Source organism: Ovis canadensis, chromosome 4 (assembly GCF_042477335.2).
Source record: "Ovis canadensis isolate MfBH-ARS-UI-01 breed Bighorn chromosome 4, ARS-UI_OviCan_v2, whole genome shotgun sequence".
Taxonomy (NCBI): domain Eukaryota; kingdom Metazoa; phylum Chordata; class Mammalia; order Artiodactyla; family Bovidae; genus Ovis; species Ovis canadensis.
In genome coordinates this window covers 70935115-70961890 of record NC_091248.1, presented here as the reverse complement: position 1 = coordinate 70961890, position 26776 = coordinate 70935115, and the positions used below count along the sequence as shown (strand labels likewise).

At 37.6% G+C, this 26776-nt stretch overlaps 1 protein-coding gene across 1 annotated transcript in view; it reads left to right on the top strand.

Annotated features, from left to right (window-relative positions):
* ZNF277 (zinc finger protein 277) overlaps positions 1 to 26776 on the top strand; it is a 133050-nt gene that overhangs the window by 72885 nt on the left and 33389 nt on the right. The window contains exons 3-4 of the mRNA XM_069587996.1: positions 6033 to 6121; positions 6362 to 6444. Of these exons, the coding sequence (XP_069444097.1) occupies positions 6033 to 6121; positions 6362 to 6444 (172 nt within the window). The remainder of the gene's footprint in view (positions 1 to 6032; positions 6122 to 6361; positions 6445 to 26776) is intronic.

The window sequence follows — 26776 nt, the reverse complement described above, 5'->3', positions numbered from 1 at the left end:
TGCAGTGGGAGCATACAGTCCTAACCACTAAACCAGCAAGGAATTTCCTAGAATAAACTGATTTTCACGGGTTTCAGTGGAAAAACTGTGCTTCTCATTCTCATCCATTGTTCTTTGTTTTCAATTAAAATATTTGTATGTGTATGTATGTATGTATACAGGTGTGTGTATATGTGTGTTTTGGGAGTTTTCTCTTACATGATACAAAGTTACATGTAGTCAGATCTGTTGATTTTGCTTTAGACACTTCTTAAGCTAGAGAGCTTTGAATTGTTTACATATTCAAATAACCATTGATAGTCATATCAGCTAAGTTATGCTTTTCTAAATTTTGTATCACTTGGCTTTTCTTTGATGTAAAACTGTATTTCTTTACTCTTTTTTGTGATATAAATGCAAATTCTCCCTCAGAAATTGCAGGAAAATGTGATGATCAACCAGTGATAATTGAATAATGTTGAATTTTTCTTTCTTTTCTAAAATCTGTAAGGAATGTCTGAATCAGAGTTTGTATTTTATCCTTTGTACTTATGTAAGATAGCTGAGTGGCTATATTTGTTCTAATCAGTCTCTCTTTTTATCATTGTTGTCAATCTCATCTGTATGTGGGCAGGAAAATCAAATTATTTGCTAGGTCTCAGGGCTTAAGAGTTGATCAAATGTTAAGATCAATCACATTCTAAATACAACCATGTAATAAAATGGATGCTTTAATTGGAAAAGATGTTTGTCTGATAGAAGTGCTTTCTAAATAAAATGTGTAGTTAGTGTGTACCTTAAATTTGGAAATCTAGATTTTCCTTGTCAACTGTCCTAATTAAATTAGTTTCATTCTCAGAAAGTAAAAACATGATTAATTCAAATTGACCAGGAATGTATATGAATAAACTTTAATACCTTTTAAAGTATTCAATCTCCTTTAAGTATTACCTGCCTGCTATTTAAGTAAACTAAAAATTCCTCTCCAAAACAGTACAAGCATTGACTGCTATGATCAGAATTAAACTGGAATCTTCTCAGCATTATATGACTTTTTCTCAACAGTTATTGAGGGGAGGAAGGGACAGTGAGAAGTTCAATTGGCATAAATTAATTCACTCAGAACTGCTTTATAGGTTGAATAATTATTATATGTAATAATTATTATATATGCTTCCCAGAGAAGAGTTGTTGCTTCGAGTACAATAAGTAATAAAGATGATAAATAATAGATAAGAGATGCACTTACCTCATCCTTTGTAAGAAATAAGCTCTAAAGTTTCATGTGGAATATATTTAATATTTTCTTTATTGGAACAAAGTAACAGTAAAACTTTCCAAGAGCAAATAAACAAAATCTCTCCTTTGATCCGTTTATTAACATAGCTATTTATATAAGCTATTTGCTTATGCAGTAGATAAAATTTTTCCAGAAGAAAAATGTTAACTCCTAATTCTTTGCTCCTTTCTATATTAGATTCCACTCATTCCGTGCTACTTAATTAACAGCTATATCTCAAATCTTCATGCTTCTGTCAGTATCACACCAGTTACAATGGGGAGTTGGACAGGGAAGACGATGTTACTACAAAGATTTCTGGTTGGACGTGATTAAAATTCTTTGAAAGAAAGTATTTGCTGATGACCAAATAATTACTTTTATGACTTTTTAATAAAATATGAAATGCTGTGATAACTATCCTCCAAATAAAGGGTTCATACCACATTTTATTTCTTGGCTTTCTTTATGTATTGGGTGGCTGCAACTGTAGCTTTAAGTAAACTAAAGAAGTAGGGAAAAAATGAAGAAGTACTAAATGATTTCTTAACATGGAACAATAAGTTTTAGTGGGTAGGAAAATGCCAGAAATGCATGTGTTGAACATCTGCTATCTTTAAGACATCTCTCGGTTGAATACAATTTATCTGAATGTTTGTACCAACCACAGGAAAATGGATATATTGACACTTCCTAATTGTATGGTAAACTTAAAGTACTATTATGTGATAACTGTGATGCATCTTAAATCTAGACTTAGGTCAAAATTTTGTTTTAGTTCAGATCTATTCGTTTAGTATACCATAAGATATGGTAATGTATTTAACATATGTGGTAGTTACAATAATATTTCTCTTTTGTAGCATGATTGTTTTCATTTGATGTTGGTGTCACCCAACCTTTGATCAGGAGGAGACGACTCAAATGACAACTTTGTGTCTATTGGACTGACCTCTTACCTGCATTATTCTCTTTGCCTCAGAAACTGCCTAACGACATCTCAGAGATGTTCCTAGAGATGGTGTCTAAAAAACATCTTTTCCAGAATTCATAACTACTTGTTCATGGAGTGATAAAATAACTTTTAATGAATGTAAAGGCCTCTAGACTGTGAGCATATAACAACATTTTCTCTCCCTTCACCCCATGGGAAGCCTTAACAATTTGAGGAGCATAGCTGAGGTTCTGTCAGACAGGCTCTCGCCATGATTTTAAGTCAGCTGTTAGTTATCATGCGCCTCGTGCCTACCACATTGAGGTAAACAGTGATACAAAACACATATGTGACATGAACCTTCTCTTAAAAGACCATGGAGAATAGGAGTGAACGTGGAAGCCCTTGGAGACTCGGAGCCATTGATTTTTGGAATCAGGACTTCAGAAGAATTAGTGCCACTGTAGGGTCTCTCTCGGGGTCTTCCCTGGTGGCTCAGTGGGTAAAGAATCTGCCTGCAGTGCAAGAGACCTGGGTTCAATCCCTGGGTTCGGAAGATCCGCTGGAGAAGGAAATGGCAGCTCACTCCAGTATTCTTGCCTGGAGAATCTCTTGGCCAGAGGAGCCTGGCGGGCTACAGTCCATGGGGTTGCAAGGAGTCAGACACGGCTGAGTGACTTTCACTTCATTTCAGAGTCTCTCTTGCCTAGTCAAGCAGTTCCAATTCCACAGCCCCAAACAGCCGATGTCAGCTTTCAATACCTACACAGGAGGTTAGGAGCAGTTCAGATTAAGAGCTGCTTTTAGGTAGTATGCTTTTCAGAAAGGGAAGACCTTCCCTCTCCCTTCAGTCTTCATTTCTGTACTTTGGTTTTGCCTAGTCAAAAACTGTTTTCCATGGGCTCTAAGGAAGTTGAGTCTCTCCATGTTCTCTGAGGAAACTCTTCAACTATCCTTTACAACTATTAATATAATCCTAAAGGCTTTCTCCTGCTTCTTTCTTGTTCTGAGGTTCTTATGTAGATTGGCCCTCAAGTGACACGAGAGACATGATGTTGTAGAAGACTTAAGATTTGGAGACAACAGATCCCAATTTGAAAGGTCACGATTGTGTGACCTTGGGCAGGCAGGGTCTCAGTAACAGCAGCTGCTCATAGTTCTCATCCTCTGATCACTCTGCTCTCCCCCAACCTTAGGCACCTGTGTGTGCCTTCTGACACTACTAATACAGCTGTTGTAACTTGCTCATTACACATTTGATGAAACGTTTTCATTGTTTTTGTTGTTGTTTTGGATGCCAGGATTTGTTTGGAAAAACAAATTCTTTACTACTCTAGTTTTAACTAAATATGTTATTTTTCCTTATAATAATAGCTGCCATTTATTGAACACCCAGAATGGTGGGTGCTGCTTTACGTGTATCATCCTATTTAATTATCAACAACCCATTTTGCAAATGAGTAAGCCAAGTTTCAGAAGTTTTAAAAAACCTTTCAGTTCAGATTCATATCTCTAAAGGCAAAGGCCCTGCTTCTCTATTCACTGCTGCCTGTGGGGCTGGTGTAATCAGTTAATGAAACATCAACTGTGAGGGTCTGACTATAGGTTTAATTTGAAAAGCTAAACTACTTCTAGCTCACGATTTGTGCAGGTAAGAGACTCTTACTGTGTTGACTCTGTTACAGAATTGGTCAATGACAGTTCACAGGACAGTCTCATCACTAGTATCTGGTCATCTGCTTCATGCAGTTATCATTGCCTTTTAACAAACTGTAGGCTAATGGGCTGGTGACTATTCTGTTTTCCCCAAAGGATATCACCCACTTCAGTGGAATAGTAATCAAGAGTGATGAACCTCTCCTTGATGTATTCTAGCGGTAGCCAAGAGGGAGCTCCAGATAAAATGGGACTCTTCTGTTTTTTTAAGTCAGTTATCTCAGCACCTGGTCCTGTATGAATTTGATTAGTCATGAAAATAGATGTCTGTATATTTCAATTTGGAAGAACGATCTATCTTCTATTCCTGACATCTCTAATGGACATTCTCTTGTGGTGCTTCATCCATGTCACCACTCTGCAACAGAAAATATGCTAATGGAAGAATAAGAAAAGTGTCTGGGAATGTCATTTTTATTCTCTTAATTCTTCTCTTGCCTTTTATTTCTCTTTCCCCTGGAGAGGGGAAAAAAAGCAACTAGTGGGAAATGGAAAGGAGGAGAATGAGAGTAACTGTGTAGGATAACTGGGAAGTGGAAGGTTGCTGAAGCTGGCCAGGATGGCAAAGGAAATAACAAGTCAACCTTTTATAGGAGCTTTTCCTCTTTCTGTATACTTTGATGGATCTGAAATGCTTTCTGCTCTGATACTTCTAATGTGGAAGCCAGTAAGCTAGCCATAGAGTTGTAGTTCATTATTTATACTATTTATGGTTTGAGGGTGAGCTGGAGTCTAAGATACATCATTTTCAGATCTCTTAAAATAAGGTCTAGCACTGTTTTATAAGGAAAGGGTTCTCCTGCTTCTTACCCATCCAGGTTGACAGCATGGTTATACATGAGAAGAATGAACTAAAGCATGTGGTTCCATTGTTACACATTATTCTTTTACTTCTTTTACATGTATATTCTATACATGGTGTTGTCATCCATTTATATTTTATATAAGCTCATGTCATGGTTCTCTCTTTCTCTCAGACCTCTCTCCCAGCACATTTTTTTTTTCCCTAATATGTAATGTATGTCCTTTCTATAGGGGACTGTAGGTTTGGGAAATTAAGGAGAGAATAAAAAAGAGCTGCAGTACTGGAGGTTGGAGGCTACTTAGAGAACCTTAGAGGAATCTTGAGATGCTCTTCTATCTCTTTAAAACATTTAGCGTGGACCTGCTATATGCAGAACACTGCTTGGTGCTGTATCAGGCCATTTAAATGTATTCTTTCTGTGTACTTTATCTGTTTCACTAAGTTCCATCTCTTTCTCAGGTTTTGGTTCCTTGTTGTAAGGTTCTTTTTTTATCCATCGACCATGTATTCTGATCAGTTGTCTACTATATAGTCAACCTTTCCATCTCCTTTCTCCTCCATGAAGGAGATCACATTCTCTTCTTTGTATAATTTGATAAATGAGATTGCAATTGTCTGTGTAAATCTTTTTAGGTAAATGGAAAGATGAACAGTTAGTTGAATCCTGTCATCTTTCTCCCTCTTTCATCAAATGACACAGGTCTGAGTATTATGCTTTGCTTTTAAATTTAGCCAGTGTCCTTCTAACTCAGCTCATTAGATACAGGAATTGTAAGCTTACCTATTTTTCTAAAAGCTAAATCTCCCTTCTTTCAGATACAGCATGGGCAATATGGAATTGTTCTATCTTGTTATATAGATATTGAATTTAGACAGGCCTTTTGTTGCATTGTCGTCATGATCTCTTCTTTTGATGTATAAGGTAAACACCTAACTTTCAGTTTATTGGAAAACGTGTGATGAAGCCTTTTTAATCATTGTTGCATTTTAAATTCACATAAACATAGATGTGATTTTCAAAAAAACTTCATTATTACATAAAAATAATTCATTTTAGTTTTCCTGTATATCTGTTTATTGAATTTGCAGATGGTAAAATGTAATCATTTTCATGCCCTTACAGGGTAATGTTATTTCATTTAATAATTCATGGTTCTACAGTGCTCTGCTGCCTTTCTATTTGCAAATTTTCCAGCATTTTTCAGTCAACATTTGATTTGTTGCTTTAAGAAAATTAAATGTTCTTATAAAATCCTGTCATTCTCAAGTAAGTAGTTCATTGCGTCTTCTCACTGTTCTTTCTTTATGATTGTTCTAAGGTACATTTTATATTGGAGGAAAAGGTTCACTGAACAGCCCATTACAGATTTTTGTAGTGTGATAAGAATCAATTCTGCAGCTCCATCTGGTAAGTGTACATCTTGACTACCATCTTTCCCCTGCAATCCAAAAATTCAAATGAATAATCTTTCTTTAGTTGTAATTCTCTAAAATAATAGCTAAAATTAAATTGTTCTGTTTATATTTTCTAATAACTTCAATGAAGCTAAAATAGAACTATATACCAGAAGAGATTTTTTTAAGAAATAAAAAAATGTTTTTAAGTAAAAAATAACATTTCTCATTTATTTTTCTCATGTCTCAACAGAAGAACAAGACAATTATTTCTTGTTATGTGATGTTTTACCGGAAGATAGAATTCTTAGAGAAGAACTTCAAAAGCAGAGACTGGTAAGTAGTAAGAATTATTTTAAACAATGAACAGTATGTTGAAATACAGAATCATTTTTGTTATTGTTCTTTCTGTTTTTATTCTGGAAACTTTCAAACATACACAAAACAGAAGATAATGCATAAAGATCTTAAAACAGAAAAAGTACACACTTGATTGAAGATTAAAGCATTTCATGTTAAAAATGCAGAGAAAATTTTTGGCTTTGTTTTGCTTCCTGGATTATCTCTAAAATAACAACAGAGCTTACACATTTTAGTGTAATTTTAGTTGCCTGACACATGCTAGGGTTCAGCAGTTGTGGAAAAATGCCCTCAGCTAAAATTGAGTTGAATTGATTAACTTTTTTTCTCCCACTGGAATGTGCTATGCAAGAGCACTTCTTTTATTCCTCTTTATGAATTAAGCATATAGTTTGATGGTAATACCCTTTCTCATTTTCAACCTTAACAATAAGTACACCAATTTGAAAATCTCAGTATCTTTTCAAAAGATAACAGCATATACAATTGTGAAAATTTTCATTTTCAGAAGTTGAATAGAAATTGGTTAATATTTTGAAGTTACTAATTTTATTTAAAAGTATCCAATTTTCCATTATTTGTCAATAAATCTCAACTATTACTTGAAAATGACTGGCTCTTTTCTTTTCTTTTTTTAGTATTTACTGAAGTGTACCCTGTATCTTTGGACTTGGCTAGATATGTTGTAAGAGAAAGTTATGATTTCAGTATTTCTGCTAAATCCTCAAGAGATCTAAGAGGAAAATAATTTCTGTCTACTAAAGTCATAAGATTTGAGAAAGTCCCCTGAAGCACATTATATTTTGTAAACATCCCAGCCGTTTATTTCTCCCATAGGCAGAGATGGTATTGTTGGATATTGATCTATAGGTAAGAAAAATTATGCTTTCCCTGTAGCAACAAACCCAATGAAGAAAGAGGACTTCTCTTCTTTCCTTATTGTAATATATAAGAAATCTGCAGAATCAGGATAAATTTGCTATCATTTTATAAATTTTGTTTGGTAGTACTTATTCACGATTTTTTATTTCCATGAATTTTTTCACTCTTATAGTGGTCTTAATTGAGAATAATCAGCTATCATAATCCTAGTACACCTATAGGTTTTTTTTATAAGAACTTAAACTGTACTACTTCGGTGGTTACTCAGTACAGAGAATCTTTACTGTATGCCTGTAGATAGATTCAAGTTTCCAGAAATATGTGCATCTATAAAATTGAGATAACCTTTTAAGATTCTGACACCAAATTTCAGCATATGGGCTCTTTCCTCACACCACCAAGCAATTCTCTGACACCAGCTGGATATTCTGTTGATACAGCACAACTCAGTCCTGACATTGTCTATCCAAAGACAGCATCAGATGCCGCAGGTTAAGGGCTCAGACCTGCAAGACTGACATCCACTTCATATGTTGTTCTGTCCTTCAGTTGACGCTTTGCAACCCCATGGACTGCAGCACACCAGGCTTCCCTGTCCTTCACCATCTCCCCAAGCTTGCTCAAACTCATATCCATTGAATCGGTGATGCCATCCAACCATCTCATCCTCTGGCGACCCTTCTCCTTCTGCCTTCTATCTTTCCCAGCATCAGGGTCTTTTCCAAAGAATCAGCTCTTCACATCAGGTGGCCAAAGTATTGGAGCTTCAGCTGCAGCATCAGTCCTTCCAATGAATATTCAGGGTTGATTTCCTTCAGGATTGACTGGTTTGATCTCCTTGCTGTCCAAAGGACTCTATAGTCTTCTCCAATACCACAGTTTAAAAGTATCAATTCTTCAGTGCTCAGCTTTCTTCATGGTCCAACTCTCACATCCATACATGACTGCTGGAAAAACCATAGCCTTGACTAGATGGACCTTTGTTGGCAAAGGAATGTCTCTGCTTGTTTAATATGTTCTCTAGGTTTGTCATAGCTTTTCTTACAGGAAGCAAGTATCTTTTAATTCCATGGCTGCAGTCACTGTCTGCAGTGATTTTGGAGCCCAAGAAAATAAAATCTGTCACTGTTGCCATTGTTTCCCCATTTGTTTGCTGTGAAGTGATGGGACCAGATGCCATGATCTTCAGTTTTTAAATGTTGAGTTTTAAGCCAGCTTTTTCACTCTCCTCTTTCACTTTCATCAACAGGCTCTTTAGTTCTTCTTTGTTTTCTGCCATAAGAGTTATGTCATCTGCATATCTGAGATTTTCTGGTATTTCTCCTGGCAGTCTTGATTCCAGCTTGTGTTTCATCCAGCCCAACATTTCTCATGATGTACTCTGCATTTAAGTTAAATAAGCAAGGTGACAATATACAGCCTTGACGTACTCCTTTTCCTATTTGGGACCAGTCTGTTGTTCCATGTCTGATTCTAAACTTGACCTGTATACAAGTTTCTCAGGAGGCAGATCAGGTGGTCTGGTATTCCCATCTCTTTAAGAATTTTCCACAGTTTATTGTGATCCACACAGTCAAAGGCTTTAGCATAGTCAGTGAAGCAGAAGTAGATGTTTTTCTGGAATTCTGTTGCTTTTTCTATGATACAACAGATACTGGAAATTTGATCCCTGCTTCCTCTCTCTGCCTTTTCTCAATCCAGCTTGAACATCTAGGAGTTCTCAGTTCACATACTGTTGAAGCCTAGCTTGGAGAATTTTGAGCATTCCTTTGCTAGCATGTGAAATGACTATAATTGTACAGTGGTTTGAACATTCTTTATTTATCTACTTCATATTACCATTCACAAATTGAGGTTGTTCCCTGTACTTCTGACCAACTGGCTATAAACCTCTATAAAATGGCTCTCACCACCACCCACCTTCCTTGGTTTTGGTTCACAGAACTCAGGAAGCTAGTTTATTCACTAGGTTACTGGTAATGATACAAAGCATGCTAATGAATGTGGACTGACATCCAGATGAAAAGATACTTAGGGTGAGATACCAAAGAAGCTCTGTCCCCATGAAATCTGAGGCCCACCAAGGCAGCATGTCCAGGTGGCTCAGTGGTAAAGAATCTGCCTGCAGTTCTGGAGATGTGAGTTCAATCCCTGGGTCAGGAAGATCCCCTGGAGAAAATGGCAACTCATGCCTGTATTCTGGCCAGGAAAATCTCATGGACAGAGGAGCCTGAAGGGCTACAGTCCTTGTGGTGGCAAAATACTGGACATGACTGAGCGACCAAGCATGCACACGTGCAAGGCAGCATGTAGACATGTTCTGATTCATCAGCCTGGAAGCTCTCTGAACCATGTCCTTTTGGGTTTTTATGGTAGACTTCCCAGGTAGTGCTTGGGTTTTTATAAAAACCTCATTAAATACTAGGTGTGATTGATTAAATCATTGGCCATTGAGGACTATGAAGTTCCAACCTTCAAAATCACATGGTAGGCCTTCATCCTTAAGTTGCCTATGTGCTCTCCAAAAGTCAGTTCATTAACATAACAAGAAACACTATGGCTCTTAACACTTACGAAATTCCCAGCGTTTTAGGAGCTAAGTGCCAGAAATGGAGACTAAAGCCAAAAATGTATTTCTTATGACAAATGACAACATCCCTTCTTTTTAGCAACTTTATACTCTGACAAAGTGGTAAATTTGATGAAAGTGAGCATTATGGCAGCTTAAAAGAAAAAAATGATGAAATCCGTTCATACATACTTGCATATTCACTGAATTTCAGCCTAACTAGATGTTTATACAAGGTGTAATTCATGTCATAAGAGAGTGTAGAATCTAGAGAAATAAAGGCAAATGTGTTATCTCAGGAATGGAGATAATGATAGAACATAGGGCTTGTGAAGATTAAGTGAGATAATACATGTAATATACTTACTACAGTAGCTGTTAGGTAGAAAGCGCTCAGTAAATGTTGCCTATAGTACAAATAACAATAATACTGGCACTTCCCTGGAGCTCCAGTGGTTAAGACTTCATGCTCCCTATGCAGGGGCCATGGGTTTGATCCCTGGTGGGGGAACTAAGGTCCCACATGCCTCACAGCGTCAGTGTGGCCAAAAAAAGAAAAAAATACAATAATATTATGTCTTAACAGTGAGATTGATTTGGGTATTTGAAGAGCTGTAGAAAAAGAAGGAAAATGCATGTGGATCTATACTGTTGTTGTTCAGTCGCTCCATCCTGTCTGACTCTTTGCAACCCCATGGACCGCAACACATCTGGCTTCTGTGTCCTTCACTGTCTCCTGGAGTTTGCTCAGACTCATGTCCATTGAGTCAGTGATGCCATCCAACCATCTCATACTGTTGCCCCCTTTTCCTTCTACTGTCAGTCTTTCCCAGCATCAGGGTCTTTTCAGTGAGTTGACTCTTTGCATCAGGTGGCCAAAATATTGGAACTTCACTTTCAGCATCAATCCTTCCAGTAAATATTCAGTGTTGATTTCCTTTAGGATTGACTGGTTTGATCCCCTTGCTGACCAAGGGATTCTCAAGAGGATACTCTAGCACCACAGTTTGAAAGCATCAGTTCTTTGGCGCTCAACCTTTTCTATGGTCTAGCTCTCACATCCGTATGTGACTACTGGAAAAACCATAGCTTGACTATATAGACCTTTGTTGGCAAAGTGATGTCTCTGCTTTTTAATACTCTTTCTAGGTTTGTCATAACTTTTCTTCCAAGGAGCAAGTGTCTTTTAATTCCATGGCCGCAGTTACCATCTGCAGTGATTTTGGAGCCCAAGAAAATAAAGTCTGTCACTTTGGGAACTGGCAATGACAACAGCATGTCTTTTAGATATAACAATCTCTACAAATCAGTAACAGACGTTTCCACAAAGAAACCCAAATGATCAAATGAAAACTTTCAACCAAAGCAATAATACACCTCTTTCCTTCTATCAAGTTAACAAGATTTGAGAAGAGTAACAGTAAATGGTGGTAAGGATGTTAAAAGACAAGCACTTTTTCAACCACTTTAAATAGTGTTCATTGGTATACTATACCTGAAAGGCACTGAAATGTAGTTTTTTGTTTTGGGGTTTTTTTTTTACTTTATTTTACTTTACAATATTGTATTGGTTTTGCCATACCTCAACATGAATCTGCCACACGTGTACACGTGTTCCCAATCCGGAACCACCACCACCCCCTCACCTCCCTCCCCATACCATCTCTCTGGGTCATCCCAGGCACCAGCCCCAAGCATCCTGTATCCTGCATCGAACCTAGACTGGAAACTCGTTTCTTATATGATGTTATACATGTTTCAATGCCATTCTCCCAAATCATCCCACCGTCTCCTTCCCGCACAGAGTCCAGAAGACTATAATATACATCTGTGTCTCTTTTGCTGTCTCGCATGCAGGGTTATCGTTTAAACCCATTAACTTGCTTTATGGTAATGGGTATATAATCCATTCTGTATTTGAATGATCTAAACTCAATGTCAGTAGGGTCTCAAGTCCGTGAGAGAAGACCCTCAAACCAGGGTGGCATTTGCCCTCCTGATTTGCATTAGTGATGACTTGCATTGGTATCGTTCATCTTTGCTCTCTCATTTGGAACACTAAAGAAAGGATATAGTGTAAATACCTTTGTATGATTTGCTCTTAGTTCAAAATGGCTTTGTAATTTCTTTGAGGCAGGAATTATGTCTTATATTTAGATATCCTTCAGTAGTACTCAGTTCAGTTCAGTCGCTCAGTTGTGTCTGACTCTTTGCGACCCCATGAATCACAGCACGCCAGGCCTCCCTGTCCATCACCAACTCCCGGAATTCACTCAGACTCACGTCCATCGAGTTGATGATGCCATCCAGCCATCTCATCCTCTGTCGTCCCCTTCTCCTCCTGCTCCTAATCCCTCCCAGCATCAGAGTCTTTTCCAATGAGTCAACTCTTCTCATGAGGTGGCCAAAGTACTGGAGTTTCAGCTTTAGCATCATTCCTTCCAAAGAATACCCAAGACTGATCTCCTTTAGAATGGACTGGTTGGATCTCGTTGCAGTCCAGGGGACTCTCAAGAGTCTTCTCCAGCACCACAGTTCAAAAGCATCAGTTCTTCGGCGCTCAGCTTTCTTCACAGTCCAGCTCTCACATCCATACATGACCACTGGAAGAACCATAGCCTTGATTAGACGTACCTTTGTTGACAAAGTAATGTCTCTTCTTTTCAATATGCTATCTAGGTTGGTCATTCCTTCCAAGGAATAAGCGTCTTAATTTCATGGCTGCAGTCACCATCTGCAGTGATTTTGGAGCCCCCCAAAATAAAGTGACACTGTTTCCACTATTTCCCCATCTATTTCCCATGAAGTGATGGGACCAGATGCCATGATCTTTGTTTTCTGAATGTTGAGCTTTAAGCCAACTTTTTCACTCTCCTCTTTCACTTTCATCAAGAGGCTTTTTAGTTCCTCTTCACTTTCTGCCATAAGGGTGGTGTCATCTGCATATCTGAAGTGACTGATATTTCTCCTGGCAATCTTGATTCTAGCTTGTGCTTCTTCCAGCCCAGCGTTTCTCATAATGTACTCTGCATATAAGTTAAATAAGCAGGATGACAATATACAGCCTTGACGTACTCCTTTTCCTATTTGGAACCAGTCTGTTGTTCCATGTCCAATTCTAACTTTTGCTTCCTAACCTGTATAGGTTTCTCAAGAGGCAGGTCAGGTGGTCTGGTATTCCCATCTCTTTCAGAATTTTCCACAGCTTATTGTGATCCACACAGTCAAAGGCTTTGGCATAGTCAGTAAAGCAGAAATAGATATTTTTCTGGAACTCTCTTGCTTTTTCCATGATCCAGTGGATGTTGGCAATTTAATCTCTGGTTCCTCTGCCTTTTCTAAAACCAGCTTGAACATCTGGAAGTTCACAGTTCACGTATTGCTGAATCCTGGGTTGGAGAATTTTGAGCATTACTTTACTAGCATGTGAGATGAGTGCAATTGTGCCCTAGTTTGAGCTAAGTTCATGTATTTTTTATAAACTTCATTTAAAAAAAAATTGTTTCTGAACAAGTAACAGAGGTATATAGAGTCTAAATGATCCACTTTTTTCCATTTGCTTCTTGACCTCACTGGTTCCTTGTGACATTTATAAGATTTGTCTGGGTTCCTAGGTTTGGTTTTATTTTTTTTTAAGAGCTTGACTCCTACTTGACACTTATTTGAACTTTTTCATGTGCACTCTGAAGGGAGAATGACAGAATTAGGAAAGATTCTTGATGGTTTGAATAGCTTGTACCCCTTCGTCCCTTTAGCTTCCTTCTTTAAAAATATTCCCTTAATCTCATCATTCTATCTTACTCTCTTCCAGTAATCCTTTCCCCTCTTTTGTTTTAAATAGGTAAGTTTTCCAAGGTCCCTGTATGCACGCTTATAAATATCATGCTGTGGTATTTATAAGCTATGCTGATGGCTTAAATTTTGATGCTGCCACAGAAATAGGCAGTCAGAGTCAATATCCATTGATTGGGTTCATCTCCAGCTTTCTTGCTGGTTTACCTCTAAATGCCAGTCCTAACTTCCAATATGTTGAACTTTTCCATATGAATCAATGGCACCTTAATTTTAATGTGCCTAAAACTGACTGTTTTTTTCTGAGCCAGAATTTGCAGTTTGGTTGTTTTCCTCTTCTTACATAATAGCACCACCATTTCCCTGGTCACTCAGTTTGGAAATTTCTGAAATTATCTTTAACTTGTTTGCATACCTCAGTCATTTGTCAAGTCCTGTCAGTTCCAACTCTCAGTCCTATATCCATACTTTTCTTTGTGCTCCTGGTGCCTTTTATGTTACCTTGTAAATGGAATCACCTCTCTAATCAATTGGCATTGCCTTTAGAAGTTTAATATTAAAACACGTAGTAGATCACTTTATCCTCCTAAAACTTGCAGTGGTCTTTTTCACCTACATATTCTTAAGCTTTTCTGGGCTCAAACTACATTTCCAGTATCTTTCTCCAATTTTTTTTTTTCTTTCACTTACCCAGGGTCCAGTTTATTCATTCATTTATTTAATGTTTATCTTGCACCAGACACTGTTCCAAATGCTGTTGATAGAGCAGTGAATGAGATAAGCCACAGCCCCTACTCTTTTAGAGACTGCACTCTAAGGAAAACACTCCGTATCTCACAGTTACTTGTATGTTAGGTGCTTTCAGGAATATGCTTCATCAGTCAGGAATGCCAACCCCACCTGTGTAAATAACATACGCCTCAAGACATTGCTCAAATACCACACTTTCCACAAAAACTTCCTGATGCTGCCAGTCAGAATTAATAACCTTTTCTAAACTCTATTAATAACAGTATTTAACTTGGCTTTTCAATTACAGTTATTTAAAAACCTTTCTTCCCTACTGGATTAGATGCCTCTTTAATGGTTGAGACTGTCAGGTTCAGTTTTGTATTTTCTCTGAGCCTTGTTCATAAAGTATTAACTTAAATTTGATCCTCAAGTATTGGTGTGGTATTTCTATAGTGCCATATAGTCAGATCTCCTGGATTAAAGGAAGAGAGATAAAATAGCTGAGGCAGACATACTTAATCATGGCATACACTTTTCACTTAAGTGAAAAAAAATAATACTAGTATTTTTACATTTGCCCACAGTAGAAGATAAATGACACTCATAAGTTCTCAGGGCAAGATATAACTTTTAATTAAATTGGGATGAGGGGAAACATCCATTTAGCTGCATCAAAGTGGTTTCTTTTGTGTGTGTATGTCACTATTATAAATGTCAGCCTGAGAGGTCATTCATGACAACTATAAATATTTTATGAAAAATTTAATCTATATAACAATTTGTTCCTCTGGAGAGAAATGGTTTTTTGTTGTGGTTGTTTTTAATGCTACTTCATATATCCCACTCCCCCACCCCACAGTAAAACAGCAAAATGAAATTATATATCCCCACTAAAATTTTTCTCCCTTGTGCCACTTTTCTTTATAGATTTCAGAAATTTTTAATAAAGGATCAAATTATTATATCAGCGACTTTAAAATAAAATATATTTATATCTTTCTTGCATAATTACTAGCTTTGTAGCATAAATTTTATAATTGCATCTAGAGTAACTTTCCTAAATATGAGATGTTTCCCATTGACTATAACATTATTTTTGTTTTGTTTTGTTTTATTTTATTTTATTTTTTTTTGCATATAATTTTTTTTTATTTTTTTAATTTTAAAATCTTTAATTCTTACATGCGTTCCCAAACATGAACCCCCCTCCCACCTCCCTCCCCATAACATCTTTCTGGTTGACTATAACATCATTATTAACAATGCAACAGAGATGAAGTTAGCTTGAGTGACCTTTGAGTGATATTAACCTTCATTTTAGTTAGTGTTTTCATTTAGGAAACAAATATATGCACAGTCTGAAACAATACTAAACTGAATCCTAAAGTTTACCACTTTGAACTTCAACAAGAACTTAAAATCTACATGGCAATTTGTATATACATTGTCTCTGTGAGATCACTAAGGCAATACCATTGTCTCTGTTTAGATGGAAAAACAAGTTTGAAGATACGAGGAGATGTGCTCATGGCCTCAGTTCTGTTCTGTATTAAGTAGAAATGAAAGAGCTCAAGCTCCTGTTATCCAACGCCAAGCACCATTCTTTATCAGGATCCTTTATCAAATTGGAACTTCCTTCTATAAGCAAATGTAACATTTTCAAAATAGACAGTTTTTAGAATTAATAAAAATGGATGAACAGGGAAATAAATAGTAGTATTCTGTTTCCATTGCTAAGATTTTTTTTTTCCCATCTAATTTCTTGTTATCTTAGGTCAGTGGTAAATAGAAAGTCTAATCTCTTTCAGCGTAAGCTACTTATGGCCTTCCCCCATGGCCCAGCAGTAAAGAATCTGCCTGCAATGCAGGAGACTCAAGTTCAGTCCCTAGGTCAGGAAGATCCCTGGAGGAAGCCATGGCAATCCACTCTAATATTCTTACCTGGAGATTCCCATGGACAGAGGAGCCTGGTGGGCTATAGGCCAAAAGGTCGAAAAGAGTCAGGTGCAACTGAAGTGACTGAGCATGAGCACAAAGCCACTTATATTTTCTTTTAAAACTCGAAGATAATTTGTTTTTCAAATTTCTTCTATCTTTATAGAAACATAGGTTATACCTGACTCTAAGTTTAGCCAGTAAGATACTTTCTTAGGTAGATAATGCTATACTGATTCATGCTGATAGCCTCTCTCTTCTTTAGTGTAAAAGGCAAGTAAGTATTTCACAGTCTCCATAGCACCTTTCAATTTTTTAAAGTCTGTCTTTTCTTGCCTAGGTAGGATAGAGTCCCTGATATCTTTAATACAAATAGAAATTAAGAAACTTCCCTGGCAGTCCAGTGGCTATGACTTCACCTTCCAATGCAGAGGGTCTGGGTTCATTCCCTAGTTAGGCAGCTAAGATCCCATATACCTCATGGCCAAAAATCCAGAACATAAAACAGAAACAATATTGTAACAAATTAATTAAAAATCTTTTAAACAAAAGTTTCATTAAGAAATGTAGGTAATCCAAGTAGTATATACAATAAGAAATAAAGTCTTGAATTTTTAAGCAATTTAATTAATTAAGAAAAAAATTGGGCTTTTCTAGGTCTCATGTGTTTAACTCTTGCAATTTTTTGTTCTGTAGTTCAACTTCTCTTTTTTTCATTGTGATGATCTATTCCATGTAAATGGTTAAAGCTGTATAATTTTTTTTTCTCTTCTAGTTAGTTTTTTAAAGATGTTCTCACTATCCTGTCTCTTCCTTACTCTTCAAAAGCCATCTCATGGAGATTCAAAGTAGGAGAAAAATACTGACAGTGTGTCCTGTGTAGCAAACAGATGGTTATTGCCTTCATCTTTGCAGTTTCAAAAAGGGTGGGAGGTACTGATATCTTTCAAAAAGGTGAGATACTAGTCAGATCAGATCTCATGGATTTGGGGGAGTGTGTATCATCATCCAGTTAAAAAATTTCTCCCTAGCTTTTTTGTTTTACTGTCTTCATTTAATCATTGACGTGCATTTTCTTATTCATTTAAGACATCTTGATATTGCCATAAACTTAACTTTTCACCACCTCAAAATGCAGAGAACACTGGACTTTTACATTTAAGAAACTGTATTGTATCTTTGATAATCCTTGTTTTAATGCTGTTATTCCTGCCTCTACCTGCAGAGACGTGTTTTTAAGTATATTGCATGAGTTACATTGCTAACATAAATTCTAATGCTTACATCATCAGATTCTGGCAGGCAGATTAGTCTTTCCCCGGGTTATCTAGCAATTTTTGACACTTAAGAGAGCAATTCTTTGGGAAAAAGTAGCTTTTTACTTGACCTCAGGTCAGAAAGTTTCTAAAATATTTAAGTTACAGGCAGATTCTGTCCTGAAAGTGGTTGAAACAGGACATCAATATCATATATAAAATTTGTCCATGTTTCCATTTTACTTTGTTACGTACTTGTCCCCTAATCCTTATATTATTAATGTTATTGAGCTTTTTATACTTTAATTTTCTCATTTTGAGTGTTAGATAAAATAAAGGGTATGATAGGAAAAAAATAAGCTTTTACTGTAACTCTTTGAGTACTCACGTGTCCAATTCACATAACTCTAGTATTAAAACTTGCTGATACTTTCAAATTTATTTAAAATAAAAATCCAGCCTCCTTACCAAGATCTCAAAGGGTGGTACCTGTTTCCCTCACCCACTCTCTTTGCTAACTGTGTCCCATCACACTGGCCATGTCTCTGTTCCTCAGATACAGGAAGCTCCAGCTAGCACCACTTTCTATTTATTCTACTTGGAATGCTCTTCTCTAAAATCTCATGGCTTTTCTGAAGGGAAAGGAAGAGATTTTGGAGATGGTTGTATCTGAGATAAGCCTTTAAAATGGATCTATAGGCTAATGAATGCCTTTGGAATGCTTCTGGAACATAAAGATATTTAGAGTAATTCAAATGGGTGACTGGAGTGATTTAAGAAAAATTGCCTTCTGTGGAGCATTGATTTAGCTACCAGTTACAGTGTGGATACTCAAAACTTATGTTGACTGGTTAATTTACTAAAGTCTCTTTTCAGTGGGTACGAAAAATTTAAACCTATTCTGAATTTGAGATTATGAACAAGAAGAAGTCACAGGTTGCAGTGCCCAGTGTAAAACCAAATGTTTAGCTAACTTTTGAGAAATCTTGGCTGAATAAATGGCATGTGTTTTAGCCAGATGAAGTGTCCATGTCACCTGTTTTCAACCAAAAAATAGACCTGTCCATGTTACTTTCAAATCCTTTACTCTGGTTGGTACGGGGGATGAAGAATAGGAAGTAGGCAGCAGACTTCTTTGATTGCTTGCTTTATTACCAGCAATGGCTGACGCACCATTCTTCATACCCTAATGTCTGTTCCCCAAAGCAGTGCCAGTCCAGAATCCCCAGTGCTGTGCTTGGAAGTAACAAATGTTCCCACTCTTATTTAAGAGCAAAGGCTCCTCAGGGTTCCATATGTGTATCAGGGGCTTTGGTATGCCTCTGGGTTTTGGTATTGGAAACAAGTTACTTCAGAAGAAAGCTAGTGATTCATTTGTATCAACAGTACAGACCTTTTTCTGCATTGCCTAAAAAGAATTTTTATTAGTTTTCTTTTAAGCCTCCATTTTGTTGACCGTCTACTGCTTCATTTTTTACCCTGAACTTTAATCAGTAGCTGAAAGCATAAACAAATTCTAAACTGTTCCAGGATTTGTTCTTCTTCAAGGTGTCTCCTCCTCAAAGATTCCCAAACACTCATGTTTTATCCATTTTTCTTGTGAGGATCTTTCATAATCCCAGCATGTAAGCAAAAAGTGAATATACTGTGGACCTTTACCGGTCCCTGGATTTAGCCAGGTGTGCAGAATGGGCTGAGGCTGGTGCTGCGGATCTCCTCTATCTCCCTTCTTTCCCTGCTATCCCATCAGCTTCTGGCTAGACCTGCCCCAAGTTTAAAAAGACAGACCTTCATCTGTGTAAATTTTGAGCATTGTAAGTTTTTTAATTTTATTTTTAAATCCTTTTATACCAAAATACATGCCTATAACTTTCTTGAACATTCTAAGAAAAATGCACTGTCAGACTTGCTTTAAAACTTCCAAGTTAGGATCTTCCAGGTCTGACTTTATATCCAGCTCTTATACCACGAAACACTCTTGTACAGTCAAAAAGAACTCAGTAATACTCTAGTTTTACTTCTTAGTATCCCTGCCCCTATCCCCCAGCAGTGCAGACCTCTGCTTTGTATCAGTGTGGTACCGTGGTCCCTCCCCCAGCCAGCAGCTAAAGAACTGACAGAAACTAGCAAGGTCCCAGGAAGCAAACAGATTCAAAAACAAAGGCCAGAAACGGAGTTTTAATAAAGTATTCAGACAGTAATTTGAATAGAGCATTTATGTGACGAAAACAGAACTGTGTTAAGCAACAGGGAACTGAACATTATTTTTCATACAGTTAAAAGCACATTGTATTTTCTTCCTTAGTACTTGCCCAGTCCTCATCTCTTTGCGAGAGATAAGCTTCATCTAAATTATTTCATCTGATTGATGATTGTCATTTAGAACTTTATTGTTACTTCTGTTTCAGGTATTCCTTTGAAAAAAGTGTATGGATTCATTAAATATTCTAATATATTGTCTATAGATTATAAGGTAAAATCAAGCATGTTATCTGCAGATACTCTTTAAGTTGACTTGTCTTTATACTTAGAAATGTCTCTTAAAGACACAGATGTGTATAATGGACTTTTGGACTCAGAGGGAGAGGGAGAGGGTGGGATGATTTGGGAGAATGACATTCTAACATGTATACTATCATGTGAATTGAATCGCCAGTCTATGTCTGACGCAGGATGCAGCATGCTTGGGGCTGGTGCATGGGGATGACCCAGAAAGATGTTCTGGGGAGGGAGGTGGGAGGGGGGTTCATGTTTGGGAATGCATGTAAGAATTAAAGATTTTAAAATTTAAAAAATAAAAATTTAAAAAAAAAAAAAAAGAAATGTCTCTTAATAGTAGCTTCCTTGGTGACTCAGATGGTAAAGAATCTGCCTGCAATGCAGAAGACCCATGTTTGATCCCTGGGTTGGGAAAATCCCCTGGAGAAGGAAATGACAACCCACTCCGTATTCTTGCCTGGAGAATTCCATGGACAGAGGAGCCTGGCAGGCTATAGTCCATGGGGGCACAAAGAGTCAAACATGACTGAGTGACTATCACACCATGGAAGGGCCATTGTTCATGTGTCTTTTCTCTACTGCCAATCTTTCTCCCGAGATCTTGGAGGAAGCCTGTGGAAAAGAGCTGGATATCCTTGTGTCCAGGACTCCCAGGGCTCTTTAAAATTTCAGCTCTTTTCTTCTTTCTTGCCCTTTTCATCTCTTGCTCTGCCAAAGGTGAAATAGTTCCTGTATCCCTGCCTCTCTTTAGAGAGTTTGTCACCTTTTGGAATTCAGTTTGGTTGCCTTTTGACTTCAGCTTTCTTGGAGTCAAAATAAGTTGTGCAGGGATTTTGTTTGTTTAGGGTTTGTCTTTTCTTTTTTTTTAATCCAACTTTTTCTCATTGTAAGGATGTTCTCTTGTGGCTTTCCTCATCCTAAGCAGAGTGAAATTCTTCCTCCCTTTGCTTTATTTTAGTTAATATCTAGGTGATTCAGTTCAATTCAGTTCATTTGCTCAGTCATGTCCCACCCTTTGTGACCCCATGGACTGCAGTACACCAGGCTTCCCTGTCCATCACTAACTCCCAGAGCCTACTCAAACTCATGTCTATCACCTCAGTGGTGCCATCCAACCATCTCATCCTCTGTCATCCCCTTCTCCTCCCGCCTTCAATCTTTCCCAGCATCAGGGTCTTTTCCAGTGAGTCAGTTCTTCACATCAGGTGGCCAAAGTATTGGAGTTTCAGCTTCAGCATCAGTCCTTCCAATGAATATTCAGGACTGATTTCCTTTAGGATGGACTGGTTTGATCTTCTTGCAGTAAGGGACTCTCAACAACACAAGTCTTCTGCAACACCACAGTTCAAAAGTATCAATTCTAAGTGATTAAATGCCACTTTTGGTTAAAGTAGATGCTTCTCCTCATTTAATAGAATTCAGAAAGATATGCACACATATGTATTTGTCTACTAAGAGAGACAGTTGGCCTTACTAACTGGTTGTCATGAATAAATTCCAAAACCTATTATTGTTTAATATCTAATCTTGGCCTTTTGACATAGTTATCAGTGAATTATTATATTAGTAAATTACTATGTTTAATGTACCTTGGTATACATTTTGTTGGAAATTTGTCATTGGAGGATGTGCTAACAAATTATGTCACTCATTGGCAGGTGTTCTTTGGGTACATTCCTGACAGCCCCCAACTTACCCCCCCTCCCCAAAATCAGGGCTGGGCAACTGGTGACACCTTCTTTAAACTTTAATCTGTGTTAAAAATTGTGACCATGATAAATGAGGTACAACTTTGGAGGCTAGTAGTTGGTGTTAGGGGGGTGAGATGGGGAATAAAAATGATTTTTTTAGGGGACTCTTTTTATCTAGTGTGTGTCTGTCCCCTTGAGTCATTTTTGACAAAGAGTTAAATGACTTTCCATGTCAACTCCTGTTCATGTTTAGGACTCTGCAGCTTTCATAAGACAGAGTCAACTCAGATGTCTCCCAGTTGCCTTCTAAGGCCAGTGGCTGCGCATCCAAGTCAGCTTAGAAAAGCAACAATCAAGCTACTTGACTGGAAGGACAAAGTTGAGAATATTATCAACCAGTATTTATAAAAGCCATGTTCAGGGAAAATTTTTTTAGGGAAGGTCACAGTTTTTCTAGGAAGTCTTAAACTGTCAACCTCCAGTCAGAAGGAAACAGCTATCTATTGTATCCTCATGGTTCTTACCCTACCCCTCTGCATCGCTTTCACTAAGTTTCGGGATATGCTTTGGCATGATAGCTGGCTTTGAAGAATCAATATGAGACACAGTCTGTTTTGTTTGGTCTCTTTGTTCTAAGTATATGGACTTCACTATAGCTCAAAACGTAAAAGAAGCTGCCTGTGATGCAGGAGACCAGAGTTCAGTCTCCCAGTTGGGAAGTTCCTCTGGAGAAGGGAATAGCAATCCATTCCAGTATTCTTGCCTGGGGAATTCCATGGACAGAGAAGCCTGGTGGGCTACAGTCCTTGGAGTCACAAAGAGTCAGACACTACTGAGCAACTAACACACATACACATTCTAAGTATATTGCCCATTCTATCACATAGTATACTTATTATTAATGGCTTCTGACTTCCCAGAGTTAGGCCAGGCTTCACAAGACTATCATCTCTCCAAACAGCAGCCACAATTGCGGGCTCCCTAAGCTGCCTTCACTTCTGACCAGCTGGCTGCAAATTCAAGAGGTTCCCACTATGCCCCCTCAGGTTCATTAGTTTGCTATAATAACTCAGAAAGCTCAGGAAAGCCTACGTTTATTATTACAGATTTTATTGTAGAAATAAGACCAAATCAGAACCAGCCAGAGAGATACATAGGGTAAGGTCTGGGAGAACCCCAAACACAAAGCTTTCATCGTCCCCAGGGATGTATTGCTCTTCTGATACATCAGTGTATAACAATACACACAGTATTATATTATAACAATACACACTCAGGAAACCTTACCTGAGCTTTGGTGTCTAGACTTTTTGCTGAAACCCCATTAAGTTTGATTGATTGACTCACTGACCACATGATTGAACTCAAACTCCCATTCCCCTCCCCTTCCTGAAGTCAGGCTGATGTCCTGTGGTTCAAAACCCTAGCCAACTGATCACATGTTGGTCTTTGAACATGGCAGTCCCCATCCTGGAGTTATCTCATTTAGCATAAACTATCAGGTGACGTCAAAAGGCCCACCAGGAGTAACAAAGACACTCCAAACACTCAAGGAATTCCAGGGCTTTAGAGGTTGTCTCCTAGGAACAGGGGACAAAGCCAGCAAAACTCTTTGTTACATGAACTCCTGTCCAACTGTTTCCCTTTTCTATGAAAGCCAGTAGCCAAAATTGAAGCACCTAGAGGTTTGAATGTGTGGATGTACATTTATATTTCTTTTTTTCTTTTAATCTTCAATTTGTGTGCCCATCCCACCCTAATTTTTCTTTCTTCCTTTACTAATTTTTCTGCTATATTGTTTTATAACCACTTGAAATACTTATGACAACAAGATGGAGGTGTAAATTAAATAATCCCAGACACCTCCGAGATAATCCATGGTTCTAGAAATGGAAAGCATGAGGAATAAGGAGTTCTGCAGCCTTTCTGTGGAGCCTTTGGGCCGCTGTTCTAACTTTGGTTGGGAGATTTATGGTGTTCTCTATGGGAGGAGCACAACTAGGCCCCTGGACTGAGAATTCCTAGCAGGTTCTGCCATACTGCTGCCTCTGAGCTGGTTGGGAGGGAACCTTAGAAGTGTGCTCTTTTCTCTCATAGTCACTTGTGTAGCCATTCAGACAGGAAACTATTACGAATCTAATATGTCAGTATCTATGAAATGTTTTTGATATCGTATGAATAACATCAACCTTAGTTTTACTTCCTTATGTTAATACAAGCTGTTTCCATTGTATTTGTCATTTAAGCATCAGTTTTTTCTTTCCTATATACAAATACTTACCTAAATTGACATTTTCTAAATTGCTTCTTCCCAAATTGGCTGATTTTTATAATTTCCAAACTAACTCACAAATTTCATTTTCTACGTACATGTCAGTTCCCTGTGACTATGTTGCATGCCATCTGCTCTGTCTGCCGTTTCATTAATGTTTCCTCTGCTTCAGCTTATGAACAAAGATGCAACACTATGTGCTGACCCCTTTGCTACCATTCTTGACATTTTAAACAAATCACACAAACATACTGCTTGTTATTATGGCTCTTTGCTTAATACATCAGCTGATGTTGTATTCTTACCACTATGGTTTTTATCCAAGCCTATTTTGTAATGAAAATTTTATCTGATTTCATCAGCTACTTTGAGCAGTTCAGATAACATCTGTGACATTCTCTTCATCCCTCTATTCTGTAAATCCATGAATAAAATCTAGTATATCTACCTAGTATGGGACTTGTTTAGAAAAAAATACAACCACAAAAATGATGGCTTGAATGTGCCATCAGAGATGTCATCTCCAAAAATTACATTTTTCTATTTGTAAATGACTTCAAACATAGCTATCATTAATCCTAACCAATACCAATCATACCAAAGAAAGAAAAGAAAAAAGGAAGGAAGGGCAGGAGGAAAGGGAAAAAAAGAAAAAAAAAAAAAGTTCTTATTTAGTGGCAACCTACTCCAGTATTCTTGCCTAGAGAATTCCATGGACAGAGGAGCCTGGTGGGCTACAGTCCATGGGGTCACAAAGGGTCAGATACGACTTTGCCTGTGTGTACTGAACTGTAACTTCCTCCAATTTTAAAGGAAAACTGGAGAAGAAAATGGCAACCCACTCCAGTGTTCTTGCCTGGAAAATCCCAGGGACGGGGGAGCCTGGTGGGCTGCGGTCTGTGGGGTCGCACAGAGTCAGACACGACTGAAGCGACTTAGTAGTAGTAGTAGTAGTATTTGTCACAAGTGTCTTCCACTCAGTTTCTTCCTCCCTAATACTTCATCAGCAGTGATCAACATGTATGCTACAGAAGAAAGAAATCCTTAAAGCTCTGTATTGTTTCATCTCATCATACCAAGTTAGCAGCAATGGAAATAAGGATGGAGGGGCATAGTGGTGATGTGGCTCTCTTGCACCTAGATTTGCTAACCATTCAAGGGGTCTGAGTAAGTAGACCTCATTAGAGGCAGAGTACTTGCATTCAACAGTTATTGTCCATATACTTTAGAAGACCATTATTGAGTTGCGAAAAACTTCCCTTTTCCAGACATCAGAGTCGAAGTACCAGGCTGTTTAGTTATTTTGTGGTTTACAATTCAGAGGGTGGGGGAATTGGATTAAAAAAAAAATTGGGTGGGGGGTGGGGACTTGGAGGCAGAGCACCTAACAAACAAATGAAATGTGTGAACCTAGGAAGGTCTTGGTGGGAGCTGGGGAAGAGATGAACAGTAAAAGACATACTTGAGGCAGTTGAAGAAATTTAAGTATTACCCAGGTGTTAGGCACTACTTTGGAATTATTAGTGGCACTGTGGTTGTATATAGGAGAATGCCCTTATTTTCAGTAGAAGAATGCTGAAGCATTTAGGAGTGAAGTGTTGTGAAGTCTGCAGCTTTCTTACTTTCAAATGGTTCAGCAAAGCAAGAGGTGTTTAGTGCTAAATATATATGTGTCTATGGTGTATGGGAGGGGAGGAGAGAGAGAGAAGCTGTGGCAAAATGTGAACAGTTATGGAGTATAGATATTCGTGATGGACAGAGGGGCCTGGCATGCTGAGGTTCATGGGTCGCAAAGAGTCGGACACGACTGAGCAACTGAACTGAACTGATTTGGTATACAGATGTGTATTGTACTAGTCTTTCAACTTTCCTGATTGTGAAAGTTTTCACAATTAAAAAAATAAAAGAGACAGTGACCGAGTTACCTGACGTGAATAGCTTCCAGGTTTACTAACTATTTGGTGTTCTTGACATAATTGTCAGCAGAGCCAATTTCAACAAATAGATAACTGTCTCCTTAATTTGCTGAATTGATTACAAGATGAGGAAAGCTATTATAGACATAATAGTTATGGAATTAAAATAATTTATCTTTCATCTTCACATGATTTATTTTATGTATAAGTAAAATTTGATTAAAAGTATATCAGTATATATTTGGTGTTCCTATATTAAGAAATAATAATTTCCTATTTGTTTTATAATGTACAGACGGACACTTCATAGAGTATGCTTTATTAGAGTGGACAAGAGGGAAAGCATGTTGCCATTATTTTATTTCTTAATATATTTAAAGAATAAAACAAAAACAATTACATTCTACTTCAGTATACTTAGATTCCTTAATTGTTGGATTTATCATTCTAGTTCATTTCCATATCTTGACTTGCATCTCCTTATTTTTCTCAAAAAGTCCTCTTAGTGACAAACATGTAACTATGCTTTTAAGATACGTACTTATTAAAGGGCTTCCCTGTGTTTTGCTGAGAGTTTTCACTTTCATCTTAGGTTCAAAGGATTTGTTAACAAGATAAGTCACTTTTTAATGTTACACTAACATTAAAAGAAAATAGGGAATAGAAACAACAGAGGATATATATCACCAAATTGGGTGTTGACCAACATCCAGGCTTAAGGGGATGCAGCACGGAAATCCCGTGCTACATCACATCTGGAGTCC